This window comes from Fringilla coelebs (genome assembly GCF_963513975.1).
Source record: "Fringilla coelebs genome assembly, chromosome: 13".
In the NCBI taxonomy this organism is placed as follows: domain Eukaryota; kingdom Metazoa; phylum Chordata; class Aves; order Passeriformes; family Fringillidae; genus Fringilla; species Fringilla coelebs.
In genome coordinates this window covers 21,075,770-21,102,098 of record NC_140039.1, presented here as the reverse complement: position 1 = coordinate 21,102,098, position 26,329 = coordinate 21,075,770, and the positions used below count along the sequence as shown (strand labels likewise).

The following is a 26,329-nucleotide window of genomic DNA, read 5'->3' as shown; positions in this document are numbered from 1 at the left end:
TCTCACTGCTGGAGGAGGAACATGCTCTGGTTAAAAAAAAAATCAACCTCTGGCCCTGTGGGCACTGGGAAAAGCCCCATCCTTACCTGCCAGACCCCTGTGACACCGCATCCCAGGACACCTCTGTGCGTGACAGAACTGCCACACACCACCATGGAGGGGACACAAACCACCAGCAGCCTCTGACCATAGAGTATTTTGCATCATTTATTTAAATACCTATATTTATGCATTTACAAATTTTCATAGCTCTTTCTGTAGCTTTTTTTCTTTTTTTTTTTTCTTTTGTAGACAGTATTGCAGAGAAGTCAGCTTCTGTAAAATGAGGTCCATGTATAAAACTATGCAGCGGATTGGAGGAAAAAAACCAACCAAACAACAACCCAACAAGTTTCCTTTCACACTCTGGAAAATCAGAAACCAAAGAAAGTGACCAAATGAAAGGGGGCAGGGAGAGGAAGGGGTGGGACAGAGCAGCCTCAAACCAGTGGCTCTCACACAAGCATTACACACATCAGTGCTCAGCTACAGGACACATTTCAGTCGGTGCAGTGCCTGTTTGCTAAAGCTTTAGCAGGCACGTAGGTCTCTAATGAAAAAATAGAAGGAGAGGATCCTACCCACTGAGAATGCAAAGCCTGGACAGCCTCGGCTCGGTCCTGGGAGACTGCACCGACTCGCCAGCAGCGCATCCTCATTCCAAACTTCATTTTGCATAAAAAGTTCCCTTTAAGAAATCTTAGCATTTAAAAAACCCGGTGTCTGAGCTCTTCTAGCTTCAGTACTCTAAAGAAATCTCTTGAAAAATACCTCCTGCTTTCCTCACTCGGAAGCTTCAAAATAATGTTTTGCTTTAATCTATACCAATTGAACAGCTCACAAAGTCCCAGCATCATTCCTGGGAGGAAGAGGCAACAAATATGGCATTGCAAGATATTTACACACATGGTACAAAAATGTCCAAGGGTATGAAAAAAATCACCAGTTACACAATTTTGCAGCAGCCTCATTTACACCTGTAATTTTATACCATTTATTACATTGTACTAACACACCAGATCCAAAGATGTGCACTCCCTTAGGACATTCAGGAGTTCCAAATATATTGTGATTGCATAATTCATATTGCACAATTGTATAAAAACATAAATACTAGCTATTCTATTCTTTTTTTTTTAAATACAAAATACATGTCACATAGTCAAATAATCTTTTCAAGTGCAATTCAGGTGCTCTCTTAAGTCCTTCCAAGGAAAAGGCAATTTTGATAGTTTTGGCACCAAGTTTAACCTCTGTCCCGTGCCAACAGTTCTAATCACAATCCACGCGCCCCCAGCTTGATAAGAGTAGCAGTCATATACATCTAAGTATAAAACCAGGGTATTTACAGGATGCACAGAAGGTTCAGGGAGCAGCCTCCGGGCTGGGGGTGTTCGGGGTGACCCTCCCAGCTCAGGCTGGTTGCTGCTGCAGGTTCACATTCATGGGCGGGGGGTGTCCAAGGAGACCGATGCGCTGCTTCTGCTTCCTCTGCTCTGTCATCTGGAAAATTAACAAGTTTGCTCATTAGGCCCCGGCGCTTCCTGTGCGTCAGCTCGCCCCAGGGCCTGTTGTGCTTGGCGTTTGCTGCGGAGCCCTGGCTACAGCCAGCGCCTGCTCCTGGGGCTGGGCTGACTCCAGCCCCAGCACGGCCACGAGTGTCTGTGTGCCCAGACACTGCCGTGCCGGGGACAGCCTGGCACACTGGCAGAGCCCAGACAGTGGCAGGGACAGCCCGGCAGAGCCCAGCTGACAGTGGCAATCGGAGCGGGGAGCAGCCTGCAGAAACCTCCCCTGTCAGGAATTCTCTGTAACCCGTCCAGCAGAGAGGGCGGAAAAAGGGGCGAGCCCTGCAGCAGGCTGGGAATACCCTTGCCTTTGCTGGAAAACACTGAGCACTCCCTGCTCTCATCCCGAGTGAGCCAGCAGCCCTCTCCATCTGCCAAGGCAGGACTTAACCACCTCACTGCCACACACCCCAAACTTCGGCGTTCCCCATCTGCTTCCTGCTCATTAAATAAGGATCGCCCGATCGGTGAACCGTGAACGGGAAATGGATCGCTGGTATTACTGATATTGAGAAATGGCCACACTCCAATGGCTCCACTCTGCTTTTTAAAACTTCAGGAGGTTTCTGACAAGTTATATAAGCCATGTAAGGAACGGCTCTGGCTGGGCAGGGTCTCAGGAGTGAACAGCTGGATCCCACAGCTGGATCCCACAGCTCCTGCCATGCTGTGGTTGCAGAGGAGCCATAACATGGGATAGCTCACAGGGAACGCCAGGACAGTCCCACACCTGCCCCACTGAGGGCACCTGGGCTCCCCCAAAAGCCCCCATACCCTCAGGGCTCAGCACACCATGGCAGAAACATCCTGTTTCTGCTGCTCCTTCCAGCTACAGCCACCATTTAACTTCTCCAGTTTTTGCTGTTGAATGACAAATGCCAGCCAATGTCACTGCCTGTGGCAGCAACCCCAGAGAAGGGAGGTGGTGTGTACATGTTTGGTTCATTTGTAACACACTTGGGATCACAGAGTTGGTAAAGTTGGAAAAGACCTCCAAGATCAAATCCAACAGTCAACCCAGCCCCACCACCATGGTCACCCATAAACCACTTGAATGTGTCTGTTTAAAAGCCCATTTTCAGTGCTGATGGAGCTTCCCAGCTGGGGCAGGGTATCCGGTGACCAGCCAGCGGCTGACCTCAGGTCTGGAGCTCTCTGTGGGGAATGGGATTGCTCCAGATGGGCAGCACTGGACAGCCTCTGCAAGGCTCCTCTGCTGCACACCCCACAGCTCACCGTGTGCCCAGTGGCACTCCCTTAACCACCAGGAAAAGGGTGAAACACCATCATTCCTCTTGAAACCATAATTAACCGTGACCGCAGCCCAGCATCTTGCTCACTGCCTGGCCCAAGGGGAGGCAGAGCTGCTGTTTTCCCTTTCCCCAGGGCTGAGTGCAGCCTCCTGAGGCCAGGGCACACCTCCTGGAATTCTCTCCACAAAAAAGCTTCTAATGCTCCACAGGGAATGGGAGCAGGAGGAGAGGGCTCTTCGCAGAGCTCCCTGAGCACACACACAACCCACTCCCTGCTGAACCCCAATGTTAAACTGTTGCTAAGATAACGTACAAGTGGAAATGCAGAGAGGCCACAAGGACTTGGCTTAAAAATGCCTCTTTACATTAATTATCTTCACTGAGCAAACTGAGAGTCACAATTTCACACTGCCAATAAACTGATTCAAAGGACTCATGGAATAAAAATGGAAAGAAAGAGGAATAAAGAAAAGGGACTGTAGGAGATGTTTCAGGCTGAGTAGAAAAGGGATGGGACATCCTGGTGCAGGTGTTTGTAGAAGATGTGGCTTTAAAAAAAGGGAAGAATAAAGCAACTAACCATAAATAAGAGGGAGAAATGCAATTTTAGTGTCAATGCAGAACATTATTAACACTGTACTATGCTTAATGCTGTGTGGAGGGCACAGGGCTGCAGGAGGGAGCAACTTACTGCCATCACATTTACTGGAGAGTGAATCTCCTGCAAAAGCTTTCCAGTGACAGCACACCTAGGCAAACAGGCCATAAAAGCCAGGCACAGCAAATCCCCAGGGAGCTGCCAGGCCCTGGAATTGTGCTGACAGGACCCAAACACTGCTCAGGGGGCCGGGGTTCAGCTGAGCCAGGCTGGGCTCCCAGATAATGCCTGGGCCTGACAGAGGCAGCCTGGCTCCAGAGGTTGTGGTGAGCTGGAGTCACCTCCAGGAACGGGGCACCAGCTGGGGCAGGAGCAGGATCCCCACTGGACACGGCACCTGCCTGCACCCTGTCACCCTGAGGCACACCTGGGGCCCAGGGGGGCTGTCCCCAGCCAGGGCCCGGCCCCAGGAGCCATGCTCCAACTCTGGGAAGGATTTCTGGGTGATTACATCTAATCCCCTGCTGCTGCAGACAATTATGGTGTAATCTTTTCACACAGAATTAAAGTGATCAGGATTTTAATGGCTCTTGGTGCACTTTGGGGAAGCAGGCGGGCTGGAACTCGGCTTCTAATAATTAGAGTCTCCAGAAACCTAACAAGCTTGAAGAGCAAATGAATGAGAGGTTTTCCCTTTATTTAATTACAAGAAAATAAATACAAATAAAAATTCCCTGAGTTAGTTCCTTTCCTGGAGACAGTTCCTGATCAGGAGGAGGGATATACTGGCTTTGTCACATAATTGGAGCATCCTGCATCTTCAGCAGGGCTCTCAATAATGGTACTTGGGGGAATTCCTAAAAGCTATCACCACACTAATGAAGCTGGTTTCCTCTCTTGCTTTTACAGTCAAATAGCTCTCTAAAAGCTAAACCCTTCATTCTAATTTTCATAAAGAGCAAGGAGAGGCTGTAGTGCTTGGTCAGCCAAGAGGGCTGCGAGCGTCAGAAAGAAGAAATGTGTCGTGAGGCTGTGGCCGTGGGGAGGCTCCTGTGCCTGCAGAGCACTTGGAGAGAGAGCCTTCAGCAGAGACACAGGACACACGGGGCAGGGTAATTGTTTCCAGGCAAAACTGCCAAACCACTGCCCGGCAAGAATTAAAGCCCAGACAAAAGAGCAACTGCCTCTGCCCTCCATCCTCAGACCAACTGGAGCAAGGGGCTCTGTGGCACCATGCCTGAGAACTAATTACAGCCCGGGGCAGCGAGGCTGTCAGCTCCCAGTCCCCCACATTAATCCCTTCCTTGCCTCCACAGGGTGCTCGGGACAGGGCCCAGCTGCAGCCCCAGTGCACAGCGTGATCAGAAGGCAGGAGCTGATCTCAGGCAGTGCTGCCAGGGCTCCTGACAGAGGAGTGGTTCATGGAGACACCCAGCCAGCCCAGCAGAGCTGGGCAGCAGGGATGGCACTGGTGCTGGGAGAGGAACTGACCCAGAGCTGCTGGGCCACTCCTGCCCTGGGCAGCTCCATGCACCACCCAGGTGCAAGTCAGCAATTAATCTTAGCCAGTGCCAATACCTACATCAATTCACTAATTGAACCATCTGGCTCAGGTTATTAATGCACAGAGATAACAGCCATCACAAACAGCTCCTGCCAGCACAGGCAGCAGTGCCTTCCCTGCTCCCTCCAGTTAGGCTGGAATCCCCGGGGACAGCACCAGCTGAGGCCCTGCTGCCTCTGTCTTTCACAAAGCCATCGCTGGGGCTGGGCTAGGCACCAGCTCCACGACAACCTCCAGCCCAGCCAAGGCAGAAACCACCCAGCTCTTGCTGCAGAGAAGCTGCTGCACCAGAAAAACCCTGTGAGGTCTGTGGAGCACTCGCTGGTTCGCAGCAGCAGCAGCAGCAGCAGCGTGTGGTGCAGTGCAAACCCTCCTGGGATGTGAGAGCTGCAGGCTGAGGGTGGCAGCAGCGAAATCACATCTGCACAGCAGCACAGCCACAGCACACAGGGACCAGCACCACCAGTAACCACTCGAGTGCTTCTCCAGTTTCTCGGTGGGTTTTGAGGTGCACGGGGTGACACAGCCCTGGTGTCAGTGTCACACCCTCTGGCTGACAGGATCGTGCTCAGCTCTTGGGGTTAAAACCCCAAACAACAACAACAACAACACCCGCAGGCTCCCTGCCCCAGCCAGGACTGATTCAAGTTAACTCTGGTGACTTTTTTAAGACAACTTTTCTCGCTCTGATGTGGCCACTCTGGAACTCACCTACTGGGCCAGCACCAGGCAGGTCAGCTGGAGCATGGGGCTCTGGAGGGACATCTGGTTTGTCACTGCTTTCCTACCCACCAGTCACTCTGGGGAAGCTCTCCCTGGGGTCTGGAGAAGCCGTGGAGCTGCAGAACCCCAGGTGCAGGAGGGGCTGGCAGGAGCCTGTGCTGCCCATCGCGGTGTGTGCCCGCTCCTTACCTGATCCTTGAGCTCTGAGAGCTGCCCAGAGAGGTTGGTCACGAGCTTCATGGTGGACTCCAACTTCTCCTGCAGGTTCCTCAGCTCGTTCTGCTCTCCCTCCGAGTCGCTGCTGACCAGTGACATGGCCCTCATCCGGGGGAACCAGTCCAGGTTTCTCTCCTGAGGATCACACAGCAGGGCACAATCAGCATTTGCCACCTGAAAACCTGCCCCCAGCACACAGCACAGACAGAGCTCTACAGCCACAGGATATTCCTCAGATGCAGCAGCTCTGTGCTTATCTGTAGTTATCTGCAGTTATCTGCATTTGCATCTCACTGGAAAGTTTGCAAAGTGCCAGCCCGAGGCACGGGGCACTGCTGGGAATTGGGGCTGCTCAATTCGGGTTTCCTCCCCAGCTACTCACTGCCCCCAGCCCTTGGTCCCTCACATATACCTCAGCATAAATGCACAACCACTGGACATTAAACCAGCCCAGATTTCACGTCTGGACAAGCACTTCCCAGTGCAAGAAATCTGCTGCCATCTTACAATCTTTTAATTTGTGTTTGAGGAAGATTTTCTGCTTTTTTGGTCAAGCAAAGCTTGGCTGTGCTCTCTGATAAAAGAAACCAAGTTCTGGAAATTCTTCCATAGCTGAAATACTTCCTTTTTAATTGAAAAGAAAATCCTATTTTGACTGTTTGGTTCAGGCTACAATGAAGGACAGATACATTACAATGTGCTGCCTGTAGAGTTTTTCCTCAGCCATACAAAGTCTCTCATAGTCCATGTTTAAGTCGCAGTCAGGAATGTCACTGGACACAGGGATGTCACTGGACACACACTCAGTCTGAGGAGCCTGTACAGAGTCACACAGGCGCTCATGTACTCGCCAGAGATGTTAAAAATAAAGGCAGGAGCGGAACAGAAAGCCACAAAAGAGGAGGAGGGGTGCACCCCACGTCCTGACACCTTACACTTCAACATCACACTGGTTTCCCATCCAGTCTGGTTCTCCTCCCACGCTGGAGATATGCTCTGAAATGGAAGCTGAACTCGGGCTGGCTGAGATAAGGTGTGTGTGCTCTCACAGGTGACACAGCTGGGGAGCTTTGACCACACCAGGCACGCTGAAGGGTGACTGCATTAACACCAAGGGACGCTGATAATCAAAAACCAATCAACACTGCTGATTAACAGTGACCAAAGCTCACCCCCCACTGGCTGGCCAGGCTCTTCTCTGGGCTCCCAGCTCATTTTTGCAGCACTGCAAACTCCTGGCTTTTTGTCATTCCCTGCCTGAATCTCCAGCTCAAACCCCTTCCCTCCATGCTCCCCCTCATTCCCAGGAGCATCCATCCTGCTTAATCAGGGCTGTGCACCTCTACAGAGAGCTTCAGTCACATCCTCTCTGCAATTCAGATGTGATGCCAAGACTCATCAGCTTAAATTAGCTGCTTCTGATGTGCCTGGAGTTTCCTTTTGCCAGGATGAGAAGGCAGAAAGCAGAAAGCAGGCCCGTTCCCATGCAGGCACCACAGCATTCCCACGTGATGCAGAGCTGCCAGGAAGGCTGTTTGCTCCTGATCTCTGTTTACAGGGCAGATGGTTTCTGCTAATAAAAGGGAAAAAAAAATATCTATGTACCAAAAAAATATGCCTTTACCAAGACAAGTGCCAAAATATTTTGGACTTTAGGGAACGCCAGTCCCTCAATTAAGGTTTAATAGTGGGAACAGGCAGCACTGCACTGTGTTCTTCCAGCTGTAGTGAAAGCCTCATTAGGGAGAAGGGGGCAGCTCAACATTTGTGCTCAGGTCCAGCATCTCCCACCCAGGGAAAACCAACGACACCAACTGCACCTCCCCCTGTTCCTCCAAGAAAGAAACAAGGGCAGAGGACAAGGAAAATGGCACTAAAATGCAATTTATATTTGCAGGATTGCCTGGACCTTCAGGCCCATGTCCTGAGGTTTCTAAGCAGACACAGGAGCCCTGAAGCTCCTGCCTACCCCTTTTTTGCTCCAGAAATATTTTCCTTGTTCCCAAAAACATTTCTAAGGCCATCCCCAGAGCATTCCCAGGCCCCATTCTTGAGAAGGATGAAAGGGGTGAGGGAAGCACCAACTTTCCCTACCTGCAGTGTTTCATAACAAATACCCCAAGCACTTTCCAACATTACTCTGCAATTTAAGCCAGCGCTGCAGCTGCTGCAGAGGCTGTGACTTGATCCTTCCAGGCCCGGAAGGTGAAATCAAACAGCACCCACAGCTTCTGCAGCCTGCTCAGAGCTCCCAAACTCGCTGGGTTTCTGAAAGTCCCAGCCCTCAAAGTCAGTAAATCTTGGCTTTGATTTGAACAAAACCAACAAAGCACCTCTAGTTCTCATGTCAGGGTTGAAAGATGGAAACCCAGCCACGCTTCACGTGAACTCCAGAGGCTGAGGCAGGAGGAGGCTGAGGACAAGGAGACACAGCCCTGTGGGTGTCTGTCTGAGCTGGGGGCCAGGGCTCACAGTTCAGCTGCAACTGGCAGTGCCCTGTGGCACTGACCCACCTGGAAAGGGTTAAGGGGCACCTGGAAATTCCCTGTGCAGGGACAGCCTCAGGGAAGGACCTGGACATGCCCTGCCCACCCCGACTGGGCTGTTCTGATCTGCCTCCCACTCCCACAGCTGGTGAGCACCACTCAAACCCAGCATTGATCTGGACATGTCCAACTGCCCCCCGGCAAGAAACCAGGGGGTGTCCAGCCAAACAGGCTGGGAAAGCACAGGGAGAGAGGTGCAGATAAATCCCCAGGATGCAGGTAGTGCAGGCAATGCTGCCTGGCCCAGGCTGGGGCTGGCACTCTCCAGAGAGGACAGAAGGAAGCTGCTAGCAGGGCAGGACACAGCTCTGCCTTCTGCACACACTCCTCATGCTGGATTTCCCTGGAATCCTTGAGCCTGTTCTTCAGCCTCCCCCAGCGCCGCAGAGAGGAGCTGGATGTGACCAGGCTGCTGACACACAGCCTGTCCTGTCCCTGCTGGGAGTGTGGGGGTGTTTGCTTTCAAATAAATAAATATTTAAGCAGAGCCAGCACCAACGGAACAGAGCAGGAATGCTGAAAGGTCAGGGGATGGTGATCCTGCTGGGCCAGCCTGGCTCCCAGCACTGCCACTCAGGGGTCAATAAAAGATTTATATCTCCATGATCCAGTTTCTGCTGAACTTAAGCTCAGCCCTGGGGTGCCTTTAAAGGTACGGCCTCATGTCCATCTTGGGGCTTTGGAGGTGTTTCAGAGGCACTGAGTGAGCCTGGAGAGGGGAGGCTGCCCGAGCTCCTGTGCAGCTGCTGGCACCCACAGACCGATGATGCCCTCTGCTCCTCTGCCCTGGGATCCTGGGGTGCTATCAGCTCCCTCTTCCCAGGATCCTGGGGTACCCTCAATTCCCCGTTCCCAGGATCCCGGGGTGCCCTCGGCTCCCCATTCCCAGGATCCCGGGGTACTATCAGCTCCCCATTCCCAGGATCCCGGGGTACTATCAGCTCCCCATTCCCAGGATCCCGGGGTACTATCAGCTCCCCATTCCCAGGATCCCGGGGTACTATCAGCTCCCCAGTTCCCAGGATCCTGGGGTACTATCAGCTCCCCGTTCCCAGGATCCCGGGGTGCCCTCACTACATCAGCTCCCCATTCCCAGGATCCCGGGGTACTATCAGCTCCCCATTCCCAGGATCCCGGGGTACTATCAGCTCCCCGTTCCCAGGATCCCGGGGTGCCCTCAGCTCCCCGTTCCCAGGATCCCGGGGTGCCCTCAGCTCCCCGTTCCCAGGATCCCGGGGTGCCCTCAGCTCCCCGTTCCCAGGATCCCGGGGTACCCTCAATTCCCCATTCCCAGGATCCCGGGGTACCCTCAATTCCCCATTCCCAGGATCCTGGGGTGCCCTCAGCTCCCCGTTCCCAGGATCCCGGGGTGCCCTCAGCTCCCCATTCCCAGGATCCCGGGGTGCCCTCAGCTCCCCATTCCCAGGATCCCGGGGTGCCCTCAGCTCCCCATTCCCAGGATCCCGGGGTGCCCTCAGCTCCCCATTCCCAGGATCCCGGGGTGCCCTCGGCTCCCCATTCCCAGGATCCCGGGGTACTATCAGCTCCCCATTCCCAGGATCCCGGGGTGCCCTCGGCTCCCCATTCCCAGGATCCTGGGGTACTATCAGCTGCCCGTTCCCAGGATCCCGGGGTGCCCTCAGCTCCCCGTTCCCAGCACAGGCCCAGCCCCGGCGCTGCAGCAGCCGGAGCCAGCGCAGCCGCTGCCGGAAGCTGGCTGACCACAAGGCTGCGTTTCGGGTTCAGCTCTTTTCTAGGTAAAGTTGGAAAAGTCCCTGTTGTAAGGCAGCAGCGAGTGTCACACAGGGCTGGGGGTGCTGCCATGGCCCTGGGAAGGCAGAGGAAGCGCTGCTGCGTGCTGCCATTCATTCTGAGAAGCGCCGGCTCCTCCCGGCTTCTGCCGAAGAGCTGCTTCTGAGAAAGGCTGAGAGGTGACCTCAGCATGGGCTGTGCCAGGAGAGACAAGAGCCCTGCTCCTCCTGGGCAAGGGATGGCAGCTCATGGCAGGGAGTGGTGCTCTGCTCACCCCAAGGACTCACCACGCCTCTGCAGGGTCCCCGTGTACCCTGTGCCTCAGAGTTGCAGGGTGCTGAAGGGCTAATTCAACCCTCTCTGAAATAATCCCCCACAGCTGCCACCAAAGGGCTGCCCAGCAGCATCATTTACAGAATCACAGAATTATTGTGTTTGGGGAAAACCTCCAAGATCACCAAGTCCAAGCTGTGCCCCATCCCCACCTTGTCACCCAGCCCAGAGCACTGAGTGCCACGTCCAGTTGTTTCTTGAACACAAGCAGGGAAAGGCAGCAGCAGCAAATTTCAGTTTCTGTCATGGGAAGTTAAAAATCAGACCCACACAGCTACAAAAGAGCTCTGTGAAGCACTCTGAAAATGCATCTGTTTGTTTGTGGTGAGATGGGACTCCTCTTGGGTCTTTCTTGAGCTTCCTGGAAAAATCCCCACATCAGGTTTTCTCTCTGCTGCAAAGGCCTCACCATCACTTCTTCCACACCGAGCTGCACTTCCCCCCTCCATAAAAACCAGCACGGTGGTGTCTCCCCCCTCCACACTCAGGACATTCTCAACTCCTCACATGGCCCGTGTTGTCCCACAGGAGGCTGACAAGACAAGGTTTAGGGCGCAATAACCTCCTTTTCTCTGTTAAATACCCACGTGGCACTTGGGCTGGCGCAGAGCGGGAGCACGGAACACAGACACCATTCCCAAAGGTGGAGGATGACCGTGGCCCTGCCCCTGAGACAGCCCTGCTCTGGGTGACTCCCTGGAGCCCAGCTGAGCACACCCAGCCCGAGGGGCCGCGGGGGACAGGACAAGGCCCCCTCTCCACCGCAGCCTCCTCCTGTTGGGCTGTTTGATCCCACTGAAGTAGGGCACGCTACGCCCCCACAGCTGGGCAGGACAAGCAATTCCCAACAGAGGCTGAGCTGCACAGCTGGTGGCAGTGGCTGCAGTCACCCACATCCTCTTGCACAAGGGTCAGGGGATGACTCAGGGCCGGCCTCGCCCCAGCCCGGGGCCACCTCGGGCACACTCAGCCCCAGGGGCTTTCTGGTCCCAGGGCTGGTGTTCCCAGGGCTGGTTTGTGTTCCCAGTGCTCACCCCACGGTTTCCAGGCAGGAGCCTTCCCCCTCTCGCTGGCGCTGCTCCAGGAGCAGGACAGGCACCCACCCTGGCAGCTGTCTGGGATCCACCCAAACCCAGCACGTTATGCAAACATCCATTCCCCAGAACTGCCCCAAGCCTTTCCTTCTGCTTTCATCCACCCAGGCCTTGCTCATACACACGCTCAGCCCAAGGGAAACCTTTGCCTGGTCAGCTGGGATGCCAAGCTGAGATTCCCAGCATGGATACCAGGTGGTTTATCCGGGGAAATCAAGCACTGGGTTGGAAGGGATCTTAAAGCTCCTCTTGTTCCACCACCTGCCATGTGCAGGGACACCTTCCACTGTCCCAGGCGGCTCCAAGCACTGTCCAACCTGGCCTTGGACACTTCCAGGGATGGGGAAGCCACAGCTGCTCTGGGCACCCTGTGCCAGAGCTGGGGAAGATGAGGCTGACCTTTCCTTTCTCCCAGCGCAGCTCCGGGTTTGCACCAGGGGTGGAACAAGTTCCTCCCTACAGGAGCACAAAGCTCAGCCCGTGCCTATGACACAGTGTTTCCAGCAGCCCAGGGCCTGCTGCCAAACACTCTGGGCTCTTCCAAGCCTCTGCCATGATTTCTTGATTAACCCTGTAATTATATTGGCTAACTCTGACCAGCTATCTCAAGATACAGCTTGTTGGGAAGTCACCCCCAAACAAAGCACTGTCAGCTCCAGGTCACATCCTGACCTCCTTGGTCTTCCTCCTCCTCTCTCCCAGCTTGCACCAGTACCACGGTGACTGGTAGCCCCAAAACCCCAATTTCCTCATCTGTAACCGAGTCATTTGCACAGGCTGCTCACTCCTGTGTCTGCAGCTGGTTTGCTCAATATTGATATGACAAATCTCTCCTATTTGACTCTGCCTGAAGTACAGGATTTCCAGGCACATATGACAGATGAACATAACTACGTTTCCAACACTTTCTCAGACTGTAATTTCATGTCCATATGTCTTTCACCAGTCTGGAATCATTAAGGGCCTTTTGGAATGCTTTGGGCTGGAAGTATCCTGGTGTGCCCTAGTCATTCCTGGGCTGCTGCAGTGCAAAGCCAGTCTTGGCCATCTCCAGCTGAACTGGGTTTCGTGGAGAGCCTGGACACGGCCACTCCTCAAAGCCATCGCCACTGCTGAATGCCACCTTCCTGCTGGGTTTCAGAGCACAGTGACTGTCCCTGCTGGAAAACTCCAGGGGAAAGGCTTCAAGTCACACTGGCACTTCTGAAAGGAGGCAGTTTAAAAGCCTGACACTGATGGAATCTCGTCTTTGCTTACCAGGAGGCTGTGCCTTGGCAGCAGTCACTCAAACCCAGAATCAGAAACATTTTCCTTTACAGGACACAGCTCAGGACACCAAGGAAAAAAGCCCAATATATACTTAAATCCCCAGGTTTGTACACAGAGGTTAGCTAAGGTACAAAGGGAAATCTGTAGCCTTCATTCCTATTCCAAATTCCTTTAAGGCTACCTGTGCCATCACTCCTATTTGTAAATGGCTCCTGTTCAATGACAACACGATCCAGATTTGGAACTCAGTGCCCTCGATCCGGACACGGAGCTTGGGCAATCGTGACACCTCTGCCTCATTTCTGCAATAAAGGCTAATGACACAGATCCTGCTTGGATTAAAAACAAAGGGGAACTGCAGGAGCTAGTCAGGAAGATCCATGCTCACAACTTTTCCAAAGCAGCCTTTATTTTTTAATGAGCACATCTGCATGCACAACCCCTGACAGCCCACTGCTCGAGGGGCAGAGCAGGGGATGCAGGAGTCGGGCATGCAAATATGTGTCTGTGCTGTGACAGCCCATGCAGCTGCCTGCAGACAGCCTAGGAATGCACACAAACCCCGGGTGCCTGTGTGGTTTTCTCCTTACCGAGCTGCAGAGTGAGAGATTTTACATATTCTAAATGCCTGCACACAGCTGGCTGTGGCAGAGCCCTGCCAAGGCCCCGGTGACAGCTGAGCTGGCAGGGCTGCTGTGCTGCCCAGGCTGCCACAGCAACTGCAGGCAAAGGCCAGAACTCCAGGAGGAATTCTCAAGCCAGGATGGGAAGATAAGACATTTAAATGAACTAATCTGCAGGGAGTTGCACGGAGTTCACATGAGTCATCTGGGTGTGGATGTCAATGTCTGGCCAAGGCGATAAGTGGATCCCCCCACCTCCCACACACAGGGTGTTATTCAGACATCACCTGATCTTCCTGGTGACTGCAGAGCCTCCAGAACCGGGGCCTTTGTTCCTGGGAATCACGGGAGGCACCCTCAGCATCCTTCCCCATGAGCCCAAGCATGGAGCCAGCCCCTCTCTCTGCAGGATGGAGCAGACACATCCCTGCTCCAGCCAGGAGAGCTGTACAAACACCAGGAGCTGAACATCATCTCTGCCACCGAGAGATGTTCCCCCACACCCGCAGCACTGTCTGTGCCACTCAATTGATATTGAGGAGGTGGCTCGGGGATGCACTGCCAAGGGCAGCTGCTCCATGCCAGCTGCTGAGATCCATTTGCCATCTCCTGGCACCCGAGGCTGCCAGGGCAGGGGCAGCAGGGCAGGGTGGCTCAGGGCAGCAGTGGGGTGTGCACAGCCTCAGCTTCCCCCACCCCACCCCTGCAGCCCCATTCCCTGAGCATCTCCAGCAATTCCCAGCACAGATTCCTGAGATACCCCGAGTTTGACATCATCTGTGGCAGCAGGCACACGCTCCCCTCGCTGATGAAAGGGAATATTATCCCTGTTTACAGCAGCAGGAATTCCAGCCTCCATCAGCAGCCTGGACCTGCAGCTACAAGCCCAGGGCAGCCTGGCCCTGCGTGGGACTCGACCAAACCAGTCCAGATCCAGAGCCACCAACAGCCCCAAACTGGTGCCAGAACAGGGCTATGGGAGGGAGAGTGACAGCAGCGCTCTCAGAACAGTTAACAGATTTTATTTTACAGAATCCCAGACTGGTTTGGGTTAGAGGGGACCTTAAAGCTCATCTCACTGGGCAGGGACACCTCCCACTAGCCCAGGCTGCTCAGGTCAGATCACTGCTGGGTGTTTTTGATTTTGATTTTTTTGATCAGTCTTCAGTGCCCTAAACTCAACTCTATTTCCCAGTGTACCTGTTGACTTCTTTCCTCGTGATGTGTTTGAACTTAATGAGCTTCTGTCTGTGAAGAAATATAAAATTCACTGAGGAATTGTAGTTAATAATTGATTTTCAAGGCTACAATTTCTTTTAATGTGGGGCCAGGATCGTGAAGGGTGCAGGATGAATGCTATGGGCCAGATCCAGCTCTGCCATACCCAATACAGTGGGAATCCTCAGAAGTGCCTTTCTACACACAATATTTTTAGACAAGAAAGCATCAAAATTCAAGGATCACTCTTAAAGGTGCCTGAATATTCACTAACTGCATAAATGAAATTGTCCAGGATTCTTTTGATAACACAGTGTTTAAAATATCTTTAGAGCACTGCACAAGCAGCACTGGAAGCAGCTCACAAACTGTCAGTGGATATAATTTAAGTGTCCTAAATTCTTTATTTTTTTTCTTTACTGTTCTGTAGTGTCAGAACAACCACAAATACTAAATTGTATTTTCTTAATTTTTTTTTCTTTCATTTACAGAGGGGCAGAAATCTAAGAGTATTCTGAAGGCCTTTTGTTGGGAGTCAGAGCACAGGTGAAACATCTGAGGTGTGTTCTGCCATCACAGTGGGACTGGGAGCACATGATGCTTCCTACCCCAGCTCCTAAAAATGGGTACAAGCAGCAGCTGAACGCTGGTCCCACGCACAGCCCGGGGAGGACGTGCCCCATCTCTGTCACTATCCAAGATGTTACAGTGCCACCTTCAGTCTGAAACACGGGAGGAAAATCCCTTTAAAAGCCAGCCATGCCCCAAGGAGGCTTCCCAGGAGAGGCTGGTGGCTGCCACATGAACAAGAAGGCAGCACCTCCACAGTGAATCTCTGCCTTGGCACTCATGGAATTAATTTAATTTAAAGCTTTCCTCGGTCTGTCCCTCTGCATTCCTGGGATTTTGCCCAGAGAGGGTGAGGCTGGGGAGTCTCCATCCCTGGAGGTGCCCAAGGCCAGACTGGAGCAGCCTGGGACAGTGGGAGGTGTCCCTGCCATGGCAGGGTGGGATTTAAGGTCCCTCCCAACCCAAACCAATCTGGAATTCTGTGAACACAGAAAGCTTGAGGAACAGATGAACCAGGCCCCACCCAAATTATCTCTAAAAACACCTTAAATGGGAAAAACCCACTTCTGGCTCCTACAGCAGACAGATCTGGTAAAGAAACAGGTCTGGTAGAGAAACAGATTCATCATGTTTTACACCCAGATTTTAGGGCAGAAAAGGAAGTTCTAATGGTAAAGGACACCGGGAAGAAATTGATTTTCAGAGTAAGCTTTGCCAAATGGCTCCTCAGGAATCCATGGACTGCAGAGGACTCCAGAGTCAGGGCACAGCAGCCTGAGCCTGGGGCAGCATGGTGACAGAGCACTGAGGTGAAATCCACATTTCCTGCCTGTTCCACACTCCTGCAGGTACACCCCACATTCACCAGCCTCACTGCGACCTGCTCTCAGAGCTTCACTTAAAACTGGCTCATGAAATGCAAACCCCACCAACTCCAGACACACTCCAAACCTCTACCTAGAACACATGGTTACATAAAATTGCATCTGCATGAGACACTCTGCCTATGCATAATTTATCCCTACTCCCATGCACACACAGTAATTAGCCCTTGCTGACACTTAATGAATGGGAATTCTCATAAAAGTTCTCCAGTTTTTGTGCTTCATGCAAACATATTCAGTGACTAATTTTTGGTTCTTATCTAATCCAAACCGTTCATCAGAAATAATGAATCGGTTGCCAGTTGAAACTTTCTTTAAACTGGTTTTAACAACAACAAAAACACAGCACAGGATCATCTTTTAGAAGCAAAAGCACAACACAAAATTGTCTTTTAGAAGCAAAAACCGTTCAGAAGCGCAGTGCTTCCCCCTGAAGTCATGCGTGCTGTGGGGGGATAAAGGAAAGGAGCAAAATAATCAGCCAGGCTGGAAAGCAGCAGTGATGCACTTGGTTATCTCACTGTGCTAATCCTCCATCAGGTGACTGCTCACAAGATTGCTCTAAGCCCTCATTACCGAGGTACAACTCCAGAAGTAGGACGGACACTTTGGTGACCCCAAAATAACACGTTTGACCTCAGAGAAGCTCGGGGGGATTGGCAGAGCCACCCCAGGGAGCTGGAACCTCCCAGCAGATGTGCAGGGAGGGGAGGAAGCAAAGTGCTCTGCTCTGAATAAATCACACTGAAATTCTATAAATCAAACAGATTTTGCTCCCCAGCCAGAAGACACAAATTAGTGACTGGGCTTCGGATGTAATTCCAGGAGCTCTGAACCTGCAGCTTGGCAGAGATGAGGCTTTTAATTCTCTCATTAAAAGCCCTTCCAATTGAGTAGACATTAATTGTAGTTTTTCATAATAATAAGCTCAAATCATATGACAACAAATCCTACAAGTCAGTTGGAGGTATTTATACCAGGACAGGTTATAACCTGTTGGTTGTGCTTCAGATACTTCCACCAGCTTGAAAAGACTCCCCCTAAATGTGAATTCAAGGCAGAGCAGCTTCTCTTCCCCTGATCCAAGCCATGGGGAGTACCTGGCTGTCACCACTCAATGTCACCTTCTCCAGCACACACACAGAGGGCTCTGAAGGCTGGGAAGTCACAGGTACATTTACAAAATAAATTAAATACAGAGCACTGTACCCAATATTCCATCTAGGACCAATCTAGGGAAAATAAAAGCAAAACTCCAAACTCACCTTGATCATTTCTGCCACGTAACTCTCTGGTCCTGTGTATTCTGTGGAATCTTTGACTTTCACTAAGACAATAAAGCACAAATAGTGCCACATGTTGTGCTCTTCCTTAATGTGCTCTTCAAAGGTCACTGTCTTGTTGTCAAACTTATCTCTCTCCAAACCTGTGAGAGGACACAGGGAGAACCCTGAGTGTTTGCCAGCTGGGGACCAGGAAATTCAGCTCTAGGACAAAACAGGTTTCTAAAGTCTGCTACACTCCTGCAAGTCACTGTCATTCTGGAATGGACACTGGATATCAGGATAAAATCTGACAAACACCCAGGAAGAGAAGGAAGGAGGGAAGGAGAGAGGGAAGGAGGAAGAAGAGAAAGGAGAAAGAAGAGGAGAAAGGAGAAAGAAGAAGGGGAGAAAGGAGAAAAAAAAAGGAGAGGAAAAAAGGTCAGACAAGAAAGAGAAGAAGAGGAGGAAGAGAAGGAAGAGAGAGTAAAGTGTAACAAGTACTGCTTATATTTATTATACATAACAGGAAAAAATTGGTTAAAAAAGGCAACAACCCTGTAGCAAGCAGTTAGTTGGATTTCATAACACATCTCCTATTTTTGGGCAAACTGATAGCAAAAGCAACGTTTGCTTTGCAGCAAATTTCCAAAGGTTATCCCGTCAGGCTGTGTGTTATGCAACACGGCAGGACCATGTCAGTCAACCACAGCACCTCCACTCCCAACCTCCTGGTGGGAAAAGCTTCCACAGGCACGCTTGGAAAAAGTGACTGCTCATAAAAATCCCTCCTGTTCCCATAGGAAACTGTTCTTCGAGGCAGAGGGGAAGCAAGAACTGAAGTCTTGAGGAAAAATGGCATCCTGAGCATTCCCCATCTGCTCCTGCTGCCAAGCTGCAGTGCACGTGGTACCCAGGAACATGAACTGGCTGAGGAATGCAAGGAGGAACAGCCAGCAATTCAAGGCTTTTTCCTCTGAGTCTGCAGCTATCCCTGGCTTACCCAGAGTAACCCCTTCTTGTTAAGTGTGTCTCCACACTTACCACAAATAAAGCAAGTTGTTTTTAAAATTTCTTCTTTCTTCTGTTTTTCACTCCTTAAATCAGCAAAGGTGTCAATGATCACCCCAAAAATCAGGTTCAGGACAATGATGATGACCATGAAGAAGAACAACAGATCATAGATCACTCTAGCAGCAAAGAGAGGTTCCTGCAAGATACATTTTGGAATGATTAACAGCCCAATTAGGTACATATCTCACCCTTAATACCACCCTGCCCCACACCCCTTTGCCTGAGATTCTCCACTGCTGACGCTCTCCAAGGGGAACTCACAACTCAAAACATTAAATGAAACTAAAATGCAAAAATCACTGAAAGAAAAGCCAAATTAGTCAGCTGCCAGTGTGGGATCTCTGCATAGCTGCTCTTCCTGTGTCCAAGATTTTGGACTTCTCTCACTTTCACAAGAGAAAAAACTCTTCTCTCACACACTGAAATTTGTTCTCACCCCTCCCTGAAGCCCTTCCAAATGACATCCTTACATTAATCTGCAGTGTATCAACAGAGGATTAGTGTGGACCATAAAGTTTTTAACTGGAATTTAATATCATTAATTGCATTTATTAGCCATTAAGCTGGACTTTTCAGTGCATATTCCACATTTACTGCAGGCCTGAATATCCAAAATATCCAACCCCCATTTTCACAATCATCCTGCCAGTAAAGTGCCAAATTTATTATTAAGAATTAAGTAACTTTGAAGGCAAAGTTTTAGAAAAAAACTTTGAAATGTCAGGTAAAACAAAAAAAGCACTGCCCCCAGTGTGGCTTTGGGAGTGACAGCCCGAGCCTCAGATCACAGGACCAGCACAGAATGGTAGAATGGGTGGGAAGGGACATGAAATCCCACCCAGTGCCACCCCTGCCAGGGCAGGGACACCTCCCACTGCCCCAGGCTGCTCCAGCCCCAGTGTCCAGCCTGGCCTTGGGCACTGCCAGGGATCCAGGGGCAGCCCCAGCTGCTCTGGGCACCTGTGCCAGGGCTGCCCACCCTGCCAGGGAAGGATTTCTTCCTAAATGATGGACACAAAAGCTTAAACAGCAGTCAGAGGGGGAGCCAGAGGGGTCTTATGGAAAATTCCTGCTGCTTAGCCTGGTCCTCACTCTGATGACAGCTCCAAACCACATCATCCTTCCTCCCCCACACTCCCACCAGCCCAGCCTGGTCCCTGTTCTCTCCTCCCTCCCATTTGACACATTAGCTCTCCCTAGGGATGCTCCCACCAAAGCTGGTGCCCCTGGCATCCAGCAGCCACCACAGCACTTCCCTGAGCCACCTCAGACTCCTCCCTCACTATCTGTGCTCATCTCCTTCCTTCAGCTCCTCAGCTCCCAGCTCAGACTGCTGGCTGCCCCACTGCAGCTCTCTGGGCCCACTCTGCACATCCCAGAAGGGAGGAAAGCCTGGGAGGAGTGGCTGGAGCTCAGTGGGACCCCCAGGCATGTCCCCCCAGAGCAGCATGTCCCTCTGTGTGTCTGGAGCAGTGCTCTCCCAGCACAGCCGATGCCAGCCCTGCTCAGCAGCACTCCTCCACCCCCAGCCCTGGTAATTTACCTCTTTGGAAGGTTTCCTGAGCACATCACCTACTCCACCCCCGCTCCTGAGCCCGTGACTCAGAACAGTAACAATGCACATCAGCAGTGTCTCGCACGTATGCTCCTTGTTCTCTTCCTCCATCTCCTCAGTGAGCAGCTCTGGGAACACAGCAAGCAAAGACACGTTTCACAGCCAAGATTAGCTCTAAATCCTCCTCTCCATTCTTTGCTGGGTATGCTCTCTCCCCCCTTCACACTGCCAGCCTGTGCTGCAAATCCCTGTAGTTCATTCCCCAAATAATCCCAGAGGAGTGTGGGTTGGGGGGACCTCTGCAGATCACCCATCCAACCCCTGCCCAGCAGGGTCACCTGGAGCAGTGCCACAGCACACATCCAGGTGGGCTTGGGATGTCTCCAGAGAGGAAAACTCCACGATTCCCTGGGCAGCTGCTGAAGGGCTCTGCCCCCTCCTTGGAAAGAAGCTCTTCCTCATGCTGAGGCAGAACCTGGTTTAGTTTATGGCCACTGCTCCTTGTCCTGTCACTGGGAACCACTGGGAAGGGTCTGAAAGCCTTCTCTGACAGCCCCTAGGGATATTGTAAGGACTGATGGGATCCCCTCTCAGTCTCCTCAGACTGAACAGGCCCTAAGTAGTCTCTGCCCATAAGGGAGATTCTCCAGACCCCTCCTCATCCCATGGCCTTCCCTGGACCCTCTCCAGAGCCCCCTGGGAGCAGATCTCCTCCCTGCCCTCCCCTCCCCTCCCCTCCCCTCCCCTCCACCAGTTTTCTTTCTGCCTGAACTGCTGCCTGTGACTCGGTGGAATCTCTTTCCATCCCTGCTCGCATGCACAGCTCAGCTCAGCAGATGCCTGTTTATACAGAACCCGAGCTTTTTGACAGCTCAGAGGACAAAGTGTTGCCTCTTCCACTCTCCCCTGGTGCCTGACAGATTGCACAGCCTTTGGGCTGCACTCAAAATGGCAACTTCCACTCAGAGCTTTCAAATGGCTAAAAGATCACTGCTTGTGGAAACAGCATTCTGCCAGAAAAGCAACACACCTCTTCTGACCTTCTCTTCACTCAGCTCGAGGCTCCAACTTCACTGCTTCACTCGCAGAGCTGCTAAAATCCACTCCCTAACCTCACACACTCCCCTGTACCCACTAAACATCTCACCAAAACGCTCCTGAGCAGATCCCACCTTCCCACAGGCAGCCCTGGAGGGGCCCCAGTCCCTCTGCAACCCTGAAATAACCAAAACCCGAGAGCCCTGGCCAAATCTGGGGCACCAGGAACATCCCTGAGCGCGCAAGACCCTGGCACTATGCTGATTATTGGTGAGACAAAAACATCCCTGAGCCTTCCTTCCTGCAGCCAGAATGAAGGAGCTGAAAGAAGCAGCTTTTCCTGCAGCAAGGCTGGATTTTACTGTCTCAGAGAGGACCCCTGAGCCAAGCAGAGCCTCTCCTCCTGTGAGCAGGGCTGGTGGCCATCGTTAACCTTTGGTGGCCGTGCAAGAGCTGCCCTTCCGACAGAAACTGGGATGTTCCCTCTGCCCCTCCCAGCCAGCACCGTAAATCTCCCACATGGAAATTACATTTTCTAGAAATAAAACTGAAATATTTCAATACCCAGGTAATATCTCACTTTCTTGATCTCCAAAGCCCCCAGACCTATCCTTGTCTACTTAATCCGTGGAGCACTTCCTGCCATGATATTAAAAGAGTTTCCTTAGTTTGAGGCAGAACAATGCTGCTAATAAACCATATTTCACAGGGCATTATCCTCTGAGATCACATTTAATAGCCTCATGTTTTAAAATAATAAACTTTGCAAAGAGGCAAACTGCATCTCTTCCTTCTGCAATTGATGCAGAAAATTAAAGAGTATGGCAGTGTTTTATGAAGTCTGGTTTAGCTGTAAGTTTCTCTGCTTTAGTCACTTCATGTAACAGATGTTATTTATGCTGCTGGCCTAAATTAATCCTATTTCAAGTTAATCTCGTGATAGCTTTGTTCTCAAATGTATTGCATAGGATTTTCTAAAGAAGTTATTTTAATTGAAGGTGATTAAGTAAAAAGACAGTACAGACTCAGGGTGTGAGTTAGGAATCCCAGAGAGGTACTCACGGTCGGAGGGGATGATGGAGGAGCAGTTTTCACTGCTCCCTGCCTTGCACACATCTGAGTAGAGGAACTCCCCAGTCATGGTCTCACCAGGCTCTGTGCGATCTGAAACCACAAAATGCTGCATCAAAGGATGCTCCAACACCTCGCAAGGTGACTCCTCAGGTATTGCGGCTCCCCATCTCACACTCAGTGTGCAATTACAAGGCATTTAGAGCAGTATCTTACCCTAGAGTTTAGAAGGGCACAGTTACTTCTGGATTTACACATTCCATGGTTTTAAATTCAACCACAAAAGCTTTTTCATTTCACAGAATCCCAGATTCACTGAGGTTGGAAAAGCCCTCCAAGATTCTTCATTTAGCGGCTGATGCCCCACCTTGTCCCCATCCCAGAGCACTGAGTGCCACGTCCTTAGATCCCTTCAGGGATGGGCACTCCAAACCTCCCTGGGCAGCCCCTTCCAAGGCTTGACCACCATTTCCATGGAGAAATTCCTGCTGCTGTCCCACCTGGGCACCCCTGGAGCTCACTCCCCTTGTCCTGTCCGTGCCCTGGGGAACAAGAGCCAACACAACCCGGGGGAAGGAGCTGCTGGCACTGACCTGGCAGCAGGGTCTCGTTGGGGAGCTTGTCCACTTCCAGGATGAAGTCATCCTTGAAGAAGAGGTAGCCCACGATGGAGAACAGGTAGACCAGGATGAGGGCCAGCACAGCCGTCAGGATGATGGAGCGCCCGTTGCGCGTGACGCTCTTGATGACGTTGAGCAGCGTCTCCTCCCGGTACACCAGGTCGAAGAGCTGGGGACAGCCAAGAGCAGCACGTGGAGCACAGCAGCACTGCTGCCACCGTGTCCTGGCCCATGCCAGGAGCAGGAGGAACTGAGGCAGCTCTGCCCTCCCCTGCAGCCCATGCTGCGGGCAGGATCCTGCCTCGGTGCTGGACACACACCAAGCTGCCAGCACACACTGCTGCCTGGTTTGTATGGTATTATCTACCCCCTCACAGCCTCCAAACAGCTCACTTCAAATTGCAATCTGCTATTTAATTTAAATCTTAATTTATTGAGCATTTCATTAAATAAGCAATACTTTCTCCCCAAAATCTGTATTTAGATTTCTCTGCTGATGTTTCCTTCATTTTTCACTGGGTCTGGGACAATCCACAGCAGAGCCCAGGCAGGTTGTGGCTGTGATCCTGGTGGACCACAGGACAGGTATTTGTTAAACTGGACCTCCATGAACACAGCAAACAACCAGCTCAGGCACCAGAGGATGTGGCAAACACCAACCAAAGCCACAAAAACAGCCTGTTCTGAATGGGATTCTTCACATCTTCACCACCACCACCAGATCCCCTCCTTTGATGTTATTCTAGAAGCACTGTGCTGTGCAAGGTGAACCCCACCCCAGACAGAGGGAATGTGTGCCAGGATCTGTGTCCATCTGTGAGGGCTGGAGCCTGGATACAGCCATGGAGACACTCCAGAGTCATCCAGCTGCTCAGAAAGCAGACACTGTGTTGCAGTTATTGATAATAACACAGCAGAGCATCACAGCCCTTCTCATTCTACCCCATGGCAGGGACACCTCCCACTGTCCCAGGCTGCTCCAGCCCCAGTGTCCAGCCTGGCCTTGGGCACTGCCAGGGATCCAGGGCAGCCCCAGCTGCTCTGGGCACCTGTGCCAAAGCCTGCCCACCCTCCCAAGGAAGAATTTCTCTCTCATATCTCATCTAAACCTCTCCTCTTTTGGTTTAAATCCATCCCCCCATGTCCTCTCCCTATCTGTCTGTGCAAGAAGTCACACATCAGCAGAAGGGATGTGGCAGGAGTCCTGCTGTCTCCCTCAGTAACTGCTCCCAAAGAAAACCTCCAGTCTCTGGCTCTTCCCAGTGTCTGTTCAACAGTTTCCCAGCAGAAAAGCAGAAATTTTCTCAGATATGCCCAAGATGGGACTTCACAAACAGAGCAGAAGATGTTCTGAGGGCCAAGCAAACACCCACCAAGAGGCTGTAAAAGAACTCGTGCACGAAGAGCCCCAGGGCACAGATCAGCAGGTACAGCAGGTGATAGAGGAACTCCACATCCATGATCATGGCCTTGTACCCTCGCGTGAAGGTTCCGCAGTTACCCACAAAACTCATCAGGAAAATTATTTTATTACAAACCTAAGGAAAGATCAACCATAAATTAGGTACAGTATCAGGGAAAACAGACTCTTTATTCAAGCTGGAGGTAACCAGGTGCTTTGCTGGGCAATGCCTGACCACCTTTCCATGGGGAAATTCCTGCTACTGTCCAACATGAGCCTCCCCAGCCCAGCCTGAGGCTGTTCCCTCTCCTCCTGTCCCACAGCCCGACTCCCCCTGGCTGTCCCCTCCTGGCAGGAGCTGTGCAGAGCCACAATGCTCCCCCTGAGCTCCTTTTCTCCAGGCTGAGCCCCTTCCCAGCTCCCCCCCATCAAACTCACAGTGCATCATTTCATGAGCCTCACACAACCCCGTAAATACTGAGGCACTTTGGGTGAATAACCTCGTGCTTTAGGTCACAGACTCCTCCCCATGCCTGTCTGAAGCTGGAGCTGTTCCTACACTGAGCAAAACCTCAGAGCTCTGTCTGCAGCCTGGGGAACCAGGATTAAATGAACAGCTCAGAGCCCTTGTGCGAGGAGCAGCCCAAGGAGGGAATTACTCCTCCCAGCGGTCCCACCACCACGTCCCAGGCTGTTTCTGCTCCACATCTTCCCACAGAGGTAAGGAACCCTGACATCAGGGGCAAGAGGAGGCCAGAGAAGCCCCCTGGGCTCTTACATTGAAGGCTCCCAGCAGGAACAGGGTGGGCTGCAGCCCCACGGAGAAGATGAGGCGCAGGATGGTGGAGGCGATCAGGGCGCGGATGCCGTGGGGCTTGGGCAGGGCGATGACGATGGCCAGGGAGATGAGCATGGCTGTCCACAGCAGGCCAGACAAGTGGGGCTCCAGCGTGCCTGGCAGAGGCAGAACAGACCCATTGCTGCACAGCCAAACCCACCAGAGCACTGCCACGTGTCCTGCCTTGGCTGGGCATCACCCACCCCTTCAGCCACCCCTGGGGGCACAGCAGCAAAGCTGAGCCCAGAGCCTGCAGCAGGAGTTCATTACAAACTCGTTACTAAATCATCATGCAGGTGCTAAGAGCTACAGGATCTCCATTGTGGTGCTCACAGCCGAGTGCTGAGGGCCCTTGGCAGCCCCTTTTGCTGTGCAGAGGCAGTGCCTGGGAAGGTGAGGACACTCCCTGACACTGCCCCTGATGTGGTTTTGGTCAGACCCTCACACCCATTTTTGGCATCTCTTGCTATTTCTGGGTCTGTTTAGACTGTCCCCTGAGACTGGCTGCTTACACAACACTGAGCCTGTGTAGCTAAAAATACACTTCCCTGAAAGAGTCATAAAAAAGATCCAGCCCAAAACACCATTTACCCCAGGTTTATGCAGAATGGCAGACACCTCTTCCTCAAAGCTGACTTAAAAATGTTTTGCCTTCAAGCAACTGGTTCCTCAACAGAAAAGCAAGATCCCCCAAATTTCACAGAACTCTGCAGCCCTTCTGCAAGCACATCCTCACAAAACTTGTGTCTGACTGGCAAGATCCTCACCCAGGGCTTTTCCCCCCGCTCCCAAATTCAGGCAGCTTAGGAAATATTACTCTCATCTGACTACCACGAGCAACCATTTAATCTTGTTCCAAATCACTGCAGATTAATAAAGACAGCAGAGGATGGATGGAAATTAAAAGTTAATAAGCGTAAAGCTGAACAGCTGTTTTGGCTGCCTGGGGGGAGTTTGGGCTCCTGGAGCTGTCACACAGCACAAGGTGCAGAGCTGGGAATGGAGTCACTGGGTGGGAACAAGCAACAGCATGGGGAGGGACAGAGGAAATGCGCAGCAGCTTATTTAGGAATGACTTATCTAAAATCTGAGTAAGATTTACTGGGAATGCATTTGCTTTCAGGAGTTGCAGCAGCTCCCTGAAGAAACACCTGGAGTGAGGGAGGCTCTCGGGTGCTCCCTGGAACAGCCAGGCTGCCCAGCAGCACGAGGAGGGCAG

General features: G+C 51.9%; 1 protein-coding gene across 3 annotated transcripts in view; it reads right to left on the bottom strand.

The window, feature by feature from the left end:
• Nucleotides 1–209: 209 nt before the first annotated feature.
• Nucleotides 210–26,329, bottom strand: part of ITPR1 (inositol 1,4,5-trisphosphate receptor type 1) — a 157,515-nt gene continuing 131,395 nt past the window's right edge. For all 3 annotated transcript variants that reach the window (XM_084214761.1, XM_084214762.1, XM_084214763.1), the window contains 9 exons: nucleotides 25,051–25,226; nucleotides 24,244–24,408; nucleotides 22,844–23,039; nucleotides 22,242–22,343; nucleotides 20,130–20,269; nucleotides 18,557–18,722; nucleotides 17,516–17,676; nucleotides 5,935–6,096; nucleotides 210–1,542 (listed from right to left, as the gene is read on the bottom strand). In XM_084214761.1, the coding sequence (XP_084070887.1) occupies nucleotides 1,453–1,542; nucleotides 5,935–6,096; nucleotides 17,516–17,676; nucleotides 18,557–18,722; nucleotides 20,130–20,269; nucleotides 22,242–22,343; nucleotides 22,844–23,039; nucleotides 24,244–24,408; nucleotides 25,051–25,226 (1,358 nt within the window). In that variant the 3' untranslated portion in view covers nucleotides 210–1,452. The remainder of the gene's footprint in view (nucleotides 1,543–5,934; nucleotides 6,097–17,515; nucleotides 17,677–18,556; nucleotides 18,723–20,129; nucleotides 20,270–22,241; nucleotides 22,344–22,843; nucleotides 23,040–24,243; nucleotides 24,409–25,050; nucleotides 25,227–26,329) is intronic.